Here is an 11,331-nt window from a genome sequence, read left to right on the forward strand (position 1 = left end):
CTTTCATTTGAAGGGAAAGTTACATTTGGTTCCCATCCATTTTCATGAATCATCCGAGAAAAACGTCCAATTGTCCTACATCTCCTGGGTATAAAATGATTTTGCATGACAAGCAGACATCATACTCCACGGAGCAAATTCCAAGAAGAAGCTTGTGTGAAGAGACAATCCAAGATTAAATCTAAAAAAAAAAAAAAAAATCTCCTGCATGATATCAAATTACAAATTTGGGGTTCTGTTTTCTCCTTTGCTTCCTGGAATCCAACACAGGAAGTTTTATATATCAGGTGCAATTTTATTCCTCCGTTTTTCCTGCCAACTAAAAGCTGCTTTTGAAGCCGGACATTTAGCGATGACAGAAAACAGATTATTTTCTGTTTTTTTCTCTTTTGTGGGTTTCTGGGAGTATCTGAAAAAAATCCCACACAAGTGGATGTGGACCATAAATTACCATCAGGTCAAACAATGTTGCATTGAGAAAAAAAAAAAAAAGAAAGAAACCTGTAAGGACAAGAGGAAACACTGGAACACAATGTGTTTCAAATAAGTCGAAACGTGGCTCTTTATTCCGCTTGCACTAAACCTTGAAATTGGTGACACCAAAAAAAAAAACACGTAAGGCGTTACATAAGCCACTTCACGTAGAGATCTGAACCCTGCTTCGGTGTGCGGCCCGTGGGACAGATGAGCCGCTCCGTGAACAGGCGTCGATATGAATCTTGTTCCAATCCCAGACCGATTTGGGTTGTTTTGAAATTGGGACAGGTTTAAGAATTTCATTTCCTCGCACGTCTGGCACATTTAACTGTAAAGTCCCTTCGGGATCAGTAAGATTTTTATTATTTTTGAAAAACAAACGCTGGCTTTTCGAGTCCTGTCATCACGTGCGCCAGTCTGTAACCGACTCCAGGCTCCCGATGGCGACGAAAACAAACCGAAAAAGATATGTATAATCTATTGAAACCAAAGACTTATTCTCTAACAGAAGAAAGAATTCATTGCCGATCAGCGCCAACCGTTTCCTGCTGTGTACTGAACTGCTTTAAAAAAAAAAAAAAGGAAAAAATGGCCTCGATAGCAGCATGCACATCTGCCAAAAACATAAATACAGTTGAAACCAGATGTGTAAGAATGCTGCACAAAACCACATGACCCAATCACTGCACAGGATCACCTAAGTTATTTCTATTTGCAGGATGACGAGGAAGAAAACAGTTTAATAACATGAAATTCGGACGTAAAATATATTTCCTTTGACTGTATGACTTGGTTGAAATATTCTAAGTAATGTTCTGGCCCGTTCCTGTTAGAGCTGGAGTCGTTTTGGTAAGCTAGGTTCTCAATTTTTATTGTGTTCTTTGGTTTTAACTAAAGCTTCATGCACCGTTCTGTTTTGACCGTTTGTGGTGACGCACTTTTGATAGATTTCTGTCTGGAAAGTGACTTAAAAATACGTCGTTTCCTCATTAGGGTTCAGTGACGGTCACTTCAAAAACGGTCACTTTGCTCAATTAGAAACTGAACTCATATGACCCATTACTTTGCTGATATGTTGGTACAGTGAGAAAAGGGACAGTAATCTTACTGCAGAAAAAAACATTGGAAGTAATAGGTTTTTTAACACTAGTCTGGCAGTTAGTAAATAGAAAAACATCTAAGCTATTCTGATCCACTGAAAGAAAGGATGTTTAGCCTGACTTAATGTTGGATGCAGAGGGGAAGAAAAGTTGCATTTTTATTTACATAAACATGCACATTTCTGGTTTCAAGTTCAAACTACTTGAAGTTGAAGTAATCTCTACCTTTAACTATAGGCATATAAAACTAAGTTTGATACTGGCATCATATTCAAGAGTTAAAAAATAAAACAAAAAAGCCTACACAACCAGGGGAAGGAATGTTGACTTGACTTAGTTATCCAGGTTTGAGAATCAGTAAATGAATTACTAAGATGTACAAACTTTTGATGATCGTCAAATTTGAGATGCATCCACCCAACATTTCCAAAAGAAATCTTAGTGACCTTTTCCAACGTATCTGACAGATTGTGTATTTCTACATTTTAACGACATAAAGAGCGGTCTCAGACTGACAGTAGTAGAATAAAACGTGGCTTTAATTTCTCCTTTTGTTGCTTTACGGCAAAAGCCGTTGAGTTCCAGATGAACTGAGCAACTTTACCCTGTTACTGTTGATTAAAGAAACGCTGCTAAAGTCAATTTTTTTTAAGTCTTGGCAGGCATTTGTTGCCTAAACAACTTGGAATCTGGTATCCTTCCTGCCCTTTTTACCGCCAGCAACCTGATGCTGGACGAGCGGCAGACGATGGATGGATGGATGGATGGACTTAAAGGAAATGAATTAGAGAAGAAGAGATTTTTTTAAAATTCAGGGGGGGGGACAACGTCTCTTCAAAGTCCAAAAGGATTTTTCCATATTAAACAAACATTTAACATAAATTACTAATGAACCTCGATGGGATCTGAAGACAAACTGCGAACGTTAAACGATCAGTTTCCCACCGTTCCAGCTGTTTACATAAAGCTTTCCAGCGCTGGCTCCAGCTTCGTTACCTGACAGACATGACGCTATTGAGCTATTCACATGGTTCTCTGACACAAAAACACTTTATTTCTCTAAAATTTCAGCTACAGAAAACTCTTCTAAAATCTTCCAGGACCCATTTATTTTGTTAAATGAGTCGTCTTTTCTTTGTTGAAACATCCTGAACATGTGATGCGATTACCCTCGACCAACTTCAAGCTTATTATTCACACTTTTTTCCCCCTCCTCCCTCATTTGACCTGCCGTCCCTCCAGCTCAGTTTGAAGTGCCCGGCTCCGCATTCCTCCGCTAATAAGGACATATCAGCTTCCAGAACTTTCCTCGCTCCCGTCAGGAGATTCAGACGTTCGAATCCGAGCGCCTTTCAAAAAGGCCGTTGCACGAGTCGTGAAGTGAAATGTCCCAGAACGAGTCCGACGCCCGAGCGAGGGAAGGAAGGAAAGCTCTTGTAGGCCCGTTTTTATCATTGCAAGTGTTTTTACTCGCCAGCCAGGCGGCGCGGGAATGAAAAGCAACACTGATACGCGTTTACCGCACGTTATGAATCCCTTACATAATTACATTTAAAAAAAATAAACTGTACAAGTATTTAAGACGTGAAAACTTCCCGGACTTCTGAAGAGAAGAAGGAGTTGGGTGAAGTTGAGTCTTTTATGGTTCCCGTTGCGATGTTTATTCCATAGGTTGCTCCTGGCCTTCTTTAAACTCGGCAACTCTCGCCTGCAATGCAGCAAAAACAACAAGTAGTTACTGAACCCTGAAGACGACAAACCTGTCTCACTTTCCGAAGCCTGAATACGACCACATTTTGAAAAATAATATATTATTAAACACAAAGTTTAGCGTCATACGCACCCATTCAATATATTCTAATATTAAAAAGCCCATTTATTGTAAAGTGAAACACATACAAATTAGTTACACACACTGACGGATATTTAAAAGCCTTTATTTCTGTTAATTATGATGATTTTCCACTATTTGAATATTAGATCCAGGGTTCCCACTGGTATTTAGAAAAAAAACATTCCATGACTCTCAATATAATTTTCCATGACCCACGTACAACAGGTTCAGAAAGAAAAGTGTATGACTGGAAGACCAACACCACCAAGTGGAACAACAGCAAACATGTAACAGTGCAGAGAGATAGGGAGGAACATAAACGACAAAAGTGAGAAAATGAAGCCCACACAGACGGGTATGGGCTGAAAAATGTCACTGAGGAATCATATAATGTCAATACATAAAAACATATTGGCAGTAATGCAAACACAAGACTGTACATGTATGTAATGAACTGTTTCTACAAAGGTTCAGAACAGACAGGTGTGGCACCTTGCCATCGTAAATTAACATTGCTCTGTGTTTTATGTTATTTACTCGTCGTGTTCTTGGGGTTAGATAACAAAGATTTCATCATTTTGGTTATAAAAATAGGGAGTATATTATTAATCACCAGTCACAGTTTGACATGGTGCCAATAGGGGGCAGTATCGCTCCACCAACGATAAAGATGACCGTTGCTAGGAGAAAACTGTTGCTAAGACGGATGTGTATCGCTGTGTAGCCATACTTCTGATTGAGTTATTATGTGTTGTAGGTAAGCTGGTGACGTTAATAATATACTCTATGTTATGTTGTTGGGTTCTGTTAAGTGTCAATTACCACATTAAGTTCCGTATTAGTGTCGTTTCTGTTATTGTAACTTTTACTTTGTTACCTGCTGCCGCTGTTACCGTGTTCAGACGAAGGAGCAACTAGCAGTGTGTATGTAGTTAGAGAAACCTGGCTCCTTAGTGTTTTAGTGTCATTAAAGATTCTCAACTGGATTTAAGCCTGGACTTTGACTAGGCCATTCTAAAATACGACTAAGCTTTGATCCCAGTCTCAAACTATAATTGAATTGAAAACGTGGATTCCTTTCACTAAGTGATTTCAGAAGAGAGCTAATAGTAAGTGTTCTCTACGGCAGCGGTCCCCAATTTTTTTAGTCGCGCGGACCGGTCAGCCCTTCGCAATTTTGCTGCGGGCCGGGGGGGGGGGGGAGGAGGTGCGCGCGCAGTACTCCGATGTTTTGTTACTCATTCTGATGCAAGTTGGCTCAATTTTGACGCGCAAGACGTCACCGGTAAAATCCGGTTTAGGATTTTCAAAATAAAAGATCCAGAAGTAGTTCATTATTTCTTGCGCGGCCCGGTACCAATTGGTCCACGGACCGGTGGTTGGGGACCACTGCTCTACGGGATGGCTGAAAAACAAAAAGCACGCCACACTTTTCAGATATTAGTTGGGTTTTTTTTAAAAACAAAAAAAATATGCATTTATTTTTCTCCCTGTCCAGAATTATGCTCTACATAAGAGTTTGTTGCATAAGATATTCATACAATACATTGATGTTTGTTGTAAAAAGAAAAAACATGAATATTTTTGTGCGACTGTCTGAATTAATGGCGCCTTGCAGGCCAAAGCTGGAGACCAGCTCGCTTTTCTGCTTCGTTTCCAAAGGACTGAGATCACACCAATCCCCATGGCAACCGGATAGTCGGGCCTTTCCAGAGGATTGAAGTTGCCGACAGCCGACTCAGAGAAATGACTGATGATCTTCCCTGTTACTTTAAAGTGAATTTCCAGCCTTGGTAGCAAGTCAGCAAGAAGAGTCGGGCTTCATTGAGCCAAACGCTCAGACAAAGACGATATGTGACAAAAGAATATATTAAGTCTGCGACCTGCTGTCAGGTTTCAGCAGGTGAAAAAGGAGCAGACGTAGCTCAGCCACGTAGTTTGAGGTTTTCTGTGCCATGAGCGTTCAAATGATAATCAGCGGCGCAGCCAAATGAGCTAAACAGCACTTTGATCAGGAGGAGCCTTCATCTGCAGCTGCTTCAAATCAACTGGTAAAGCTGGAGCAGCAGAAAAAAAACAAAAAGCACTGAAGAAACTAATCCATGCGTTCATCTTCAGTCGTATTGATTATTGCAACAGCGTCTTCACAGGTCTGTCCAACAAATCAATCAAACAGCTGCAGCTGATCCAGAATGCTGCTGCTGGCGTTCTCACTAAAACCAGGAAGATAGAGCACATAACACCAGTTTTAAAGTCCCTACACTGGCTCCCTGTAGCTCAAAGAATAGACTTTAAAATACTTTTAGTTAATAAATCACTGAACGTCTTAGCACCACGATATATTAAAGATCTGCTGTTGTTGTATCAACCTTCCAGACCTCTCAGGTCTTCTGGTTCTGCTCTGCATCCCCAGAACCAGAACCAAACGAGAAGAAGCAGCTTTCAGCATCTATGCACCACAAGTCTGGAACAAACTTCCAGAAAACTGTAAAACAGCTGAAACACTGACTTATTTTAAAACCCACCTGTTTAGAATTGTATTTGAAATATAATTAATTACAAATTTATTGATGGAACTTGACTTAATGTCATGTTTTGATTGTTGATTCTATGTTGCCTTGTGTTTCTGTGTTTGTTATGATGTAAAGCACTTTGAAATGCTTTGCTGCTGAAATGTGATATACAAATAAAATTTGATTTGATTTTGATTTGAAGCGCCTCTGTTGGGAGTTGACGTAGCGACACGGCCGTCTACAGGCCGCGCTCCAGCAGCGCTCTGAGGTGAAACAGTTTTCTAATGACGTTGAAGAGAAAGTTTTTCACTTCCTCTCAAAGCCGTGATACAGTGTTAGTGTGTGTAGGGACTCCACATTACGTAATTTCTGGAGTCAAATTATTCCTTACTATAAAGGCAGACAGGCAAGGAAATAGGTCTGAAATGATCAAATGAATTATAGAAATAATTGTCAACTGATTTATTCATTGATTACTCGTTACCTAGAGTATAGAGACTCAAACCAAAATGGCCATTTGTGGAAAGAACAGCATATTAACAGCAGTCAAGTTCAAATGTGCAAAAATATATTGACATTTTGTGTTTAAGATAAAAAAATAAAAACTGTCTGTAAATCTGTTCTACCCAGAACTCCTCAGGTGGAAGTTTTAGTTTCACTTTGGTCAAATTCTGTAAAAATAAATAAAGTACCTTTTGCTACCCAATCATTAGTCAAAAAAATTTAAATAAACAGACAATATTTTTTTTTTTAGTTTAGTTGCATCGTTTGCTACAACTGACCAAGCTACATTAAAGGATCACAATGTTGTTGCATTTCAGGCAACACATTTTTATTTTCCTATTTAAAAAGAAATTGAATTATTTACATCTTTTAATTTATTTCTAATATGTAAAAAAAAAAAAAAAAGTTTAAATGGTTAAATGAAAACACTGCAAAGTGTGGCAAATTATTTCGTCCGATTAATCATCAGAATAATTAATTGCGAAAATAATTGTTAGTGTTAGCCCTACAAGCAACAGGCTGCTTAAATGGACGCGTAATTAACCTTTTTTTCCCATAAGTAACTGGTTATATTCATTTGTAAGACGACGTTGCAACAAAAGACGGCGCCCGGCTGTACCTGGAAGGTGTTGAGGACATGTTGGCAAACGTCATGCAGGTCGTTGAGGCCGCTTCGCAGCGGCTCCACCGCAGGAATGCCTCCTGAAACCATCAGAGGAGAACTGACCAAAAGGACGAAACAGTATAAAACTCATCTGCTAAACAAATGCAACAAGCTCTGATTATGATTGTCTATATTCTTTATCAGTTTGTCTACAGACTAGAGAAACGATTTAGAAAATTATAAAATCTTCATTGTGAGTTTACTGTACGTAGGAAAAAGTGACGATATAAAAAGCTACACTTTGCGTTCTTTGTCCAATTTTCACTCTTACACCAGTGACAGAAATGCAAACATTTCTGTTTTTGTTTGTTTTTTTACTCGTTTATGGCAGAGGTTAAAAGTGACCGAAAAAGGTAAATACATTTGAATTTCAATACATGGCCTAATCGGCACTTGAGTCATTTTTTTACCCCTTCAACTGTAGATTTAATACGTCAAATACAAAAAATGAAAAACTGGTTTGTTTATATTTTTTTAATTTAAACTCATCTCACCCACACCTGCTGGAAACTCCAAGAAACTGAACTAAGAGCCTTTGAGGACGTCGAAATCAGGATGAAAGGCTTATTTTTAGTTTGCGAACAGATCAGAGATGTCATGCACAAAATAAACCAAATGTGGCAAAACGACGAAAAGGTTCAAGGCAGCGCAAACGGTCACGCACTGTTTGAATGATTCGTTGAAAAGAAGCAAATGGACAGAGCGATCCAATTGATTACCCGTCAACAGAGATAACTTTCATCCATTTTCCCTTTGGTTGCAGTGGAGAACAGAGATATGTATGTATATATATATATAAATATATAGATATAAAAAAAGAAGCAGCCTTTTATATAGTGATGTCTAAAAACACTGCCTGGAAGCTAATTGTGTTATACGATGCATGATCCTCTGAGTCCAAAAACCAATAAGATGTTTTCTTCGTTAAGTCCTTCCATGTGATGAGACTGCTGTTTTTTTAATGACAAAATACAAGACAGATTGTTTTTAAAGGGATTCCCCCACTACAGTGTGTGCATGTGTACGTTCAGTATATGACTGAGTTCAACACTGGTCACTCTTACGCAACTGCGTAACCCAAGTGAACGCGCAAGACACCAATCAGCGTGTTTACTCTGCAACCCGGAGTGAAAATCCCCTCTCAGCGTCGCTGCATGTTTGCAAATAAACGAACCTGGACACGGCAGGAGTACATTAAGTTACTGGGACTTTATGTGGTTGTAAAGTGGAAAGACGGGGTTGCGTTGGTTTTTAAAATACTGCACACAAATCTAAAAACTGTGGCATGCATTTGGTATCAGCCACTCAAGAGTCAATATTTTATATAACCTCCTTTTGTTACGAGTGACAAAAGGAGGTTTGTCACAGATTCATACTTTGGGATGAATCTGTCTTGACTTGGCGAACACAGGGACTCAAGTTCTTGCCCTTTCTGCTTTGCGTACGCTGCAAAAACTCTAATTCAAAAATAATCTATTGATCCTGAATGGAAGATAAATGTCGTAACTCATTAACTCAGATTCTTCACAAAGCTACTGTAGATAATAATATATTACTAAGAAACTAACATCTAAGTATGATTGAATATTTTAGATTTAGGGGATTTCTGCTCGTTTTCTGTTCTATGAATTTACTCTTTCATCTCACTAGAAGGTTTTTATGTTAGAACGTTTGTCTTATTTTAAGCGTTTTGGTCAAGATATTAAATCTTGGCATTAATGAATTTACTGCTTAATAAAACCAGAATATTGATAACTACACAGCAACACCTCAAGAAATACCGCAAGCTAAGTCAATTTGGTTTTCAAGTCGGTTTTCTGGCTGATTACCGATCTCTAAAAAACCTGCAAATTACAATTTGTTTTGTCTGAAAAGTCACTAAATAAAGCAATTTTTTTCTCTTTTTTTTAAACTTTGCTTCATTGTGTTTAGATAAAATTCCACTGAAATACATTGAAGTTTGTGGTTCAACATTTGGAAAAACTTCTAAAAGTTTCGCTCGGCTGTGGAGGTGAGATGGGGCGTGAAGCTCTGGGACGGACTGAGGGTTCGGCGCTGACCTCGCGTCTGGATGCGGAAGTTGATCTTGCTCTCTGAGGGATGCGTGATGGTGTAGCCGCAGAACTCCACTTCCGGGCTGACGGAAGAAAACAGGACGGTCGAGGTGAGAGACGTAGGATTTTTACCACCGTTTTGCTTAGAAGGTGTGCCAAGTGGAAAGTCTTAAATCACTCCAGACAGGCCAGAGACAGAGCAAACAAATCACAGAATGTCAAGAGCTGATTCTATTATACAGGTTAGTGCAAAACACGAAAGGGGGAAAAACAGGCTGAATTTGTGACCCTTTTCACGAGAGAGCTGCAGTTTAGAAAACAAACTTGCATCACTGACTTCTTCATGATCATATATCTGAGGGAGTTGCCCAGCGTGTGGTCCTCGTCGTGCATCACAAACGTCACGCAGCCGTCGTCGGCCCCGTCAGCCTGGACCTGTTCACAGGAGGACAAGTCATGTTACACATCACACAACGCCTCATGCTTTCTGTTGTGAACACAAAGGACCATACGCGGTGCCCAAAAATGGATGCATTTAGCAACAAAGGCGCACAACGCCAACTCTCATCGACTGCAGGAGGTCTAATGCTGTTTGTAACCGCATCGAGTACATCTTAATTACAGTTTTCTTAGCGTCTGGTGACACACACTGCAGCTTTACGACTCGCGCCTCAGGCTCCTTCGTTGCCTGGTCTGATTATTGTTAGTGATGAGCTCCCATAGTTTCTCTGTAATTCTGTCACAAGACCTGACAGCGCCCCCTGCAGGTGTGCAGTCACAGCAAAACAGGAATAAACAAACATCAACAGAAAACGTTAGGTAATAATACCAGCATGTTAGAAATAATTACACAAAATCTCTAGGTAAAGTCTATTGTTAAATTTAAAACCACAAGAACACAGCAAACACTTCTACTAAATGTTTGCTGTCACTTAAACTCAGCTTAAACTCATGTTTCTCCATGCTGTTTTACTTCCTAATTAGGTGGTATATGCAAGTAACCGGCTGCGCTTGATTTTATTTAGACATATTTGAGCAAATATATAAATGAAGGAGGGACTCTAGCTGGATATAATCAGTTGCTTTCTGGCTGTTGACAGCGCAACCTCGGTTACACAAATTAACAAACATACTAAGCGGGGAAAAGCTGTTCCAACGTGGGGGTGGGGCCCCTCTATACTATCTAAAAAAGACATACTGTATGTGTCATCACATTCCTTGGATGCTAGGTAAATCCAGTTTAACGTAAAAATGCCCAGAACCGCATTAAACCGCTACATAGTTGTTCAGAGTTGAAGGGAAATTACTGTTGTCATGTTTGCTAGCTACTGCGGCTACGCACGTGAGGGGGAAACAGGCGGCTGAGAAGATGCTAACACTGGCTCCCGATATGCAGCGAGAGACTCCAGGTTGGGTTTAACAACGACAAGCCCGCGTATTGTTGAAACGCCAAATAACACGAGAGTTTACTACGTCTTACCATTTCAAGCACCGGTTTCTTTTCGCCTTCCCCGGCCATGCTGCGATACTACGTCTGTCAATATGCTCCTGTGGGCTTTTAGCCCTCCGCTTTGTCTGATAGGGAGAAAGAACTTCTTCTTCTTCTTTCAGAAATTAATTAGGGGTTGGTAAACCAACTCCAGGTGCATTTACTGCCACCTACCGGACAGTACACTGAAAGGACGACCTGAGCGGTTTTAGTGAGCAGAAGGAAGACTACTGTATTTTTTTTAAAGCAGCCAAGTTACAAGCACTGTTCGGAATAAAAGCGTCTAAGGTGCTTATTTCACCAGAAGTTATATAAACATAAAAACAAACAAAAAAACTACCTATGAAACATCTTTCTGTGTAAATATCTCATGTCGCAACATGGACACCTGGTGGCTAAGACAAGTGTAGTCAGTGGGTGCAAATGGAGAGAGTGTTTCTCCACAGGTGTGGTGCGGAAATTGTGGTATAATCTATAAAGGTAATTTGAAACTGCAAAAGCTGAAAATTTACTTTGTGTGACAACAAACAAATAACTCAATTTTTAGTACATTTTGGTGTCATTAAATGAAATTATTTTCCATAGTACTGAAGGTCTACACAGGGTTTTGTGGTCATGGAGCATGAATCATAAATTGAACCTATAAGACCGAAGAAAAACAAGACATTATGGACGTACGAGATGGAAAATAAATAT

At 39.6% G+C, this 11,331-nt stretch overlaps 1 protein-coding gene across 1 annotated transcript; it reads right to left on the minus strand.

Annotated features, from left to right (window-relative positions):
- Positions 1 to 533: 533 nt before the first annotated feature.
- LOC102228228 (DNA-directed RNA polymerases I and III subunit RPAC2-like) lies at positions 534 to 10,734 on the minus strand. The gene is made up of 5 exons (XM_005810932.3): positions 10,627 to 10,734; positions 9,484 to 9,581; positions 9,153 to 9,229; positions 7,048 to 7,130; positions 534 to 3,285 (listed from the first exon to the last, which is right to left on the minus strand). Exons 1-5 carry the CDS (start codon positions 10,663 to 10,665, stop codon positions 3,238 to 3,240), a joined length of 345 nt encoding a protein of 114 aa, XP_005810989.1. The 5' UTR covers positions 10,666 to 10,734; the 3' UTR covers positions 534 to 3,237.
- Between the last annotated feature and the right edge of the window lie 597 nt (positions 10,735 to 11,331).

The sequence above is a fragment of the Xiphophorus maculatus genome, chromosome 23, assembly GCF_002775205.1.
Source record: "Xiphophorus maculatus strain JP 163 A chromosome 23, X_maculatus-5.0-male, whole genome shotgun sequence".
In the NCBI taxonomy this organism is placed as follows: Eukaryota; Metazoa; Chordata; class Actinopteri; order Cyprinodontiformes; family Poeciliidae; genus Xiphophorus; species Xiphophorus maculatus.

What these genes read in the sequence shown, in the direction of transcription:
- LOC102228228 (XM_005810932.3), bottom strand. Translation starts at nt 10,665, where the DNA reads ATGGCCGGGGAAGGCGAAAAGAAACCGGTGCTTGAAATG. An exon ending in AGAAACCGGTGCTTGAAATG is followed by an intron (nt 9,582 to 10,626) that starts GTAAGACGTAGT and finishes TCCTGTGAACAG; the next exon opens with GTCCAGGCTGACGGGGCCGA. An exon ending in AGATATATGATCATGAAGAA is followed by an intron (nt 9,230 to 9,483) that starts GTCAGTGATGCA and finishes TTCTTCCGTCAG; the next exon opens with CCCGGAAGTGGAGTTCTGCG.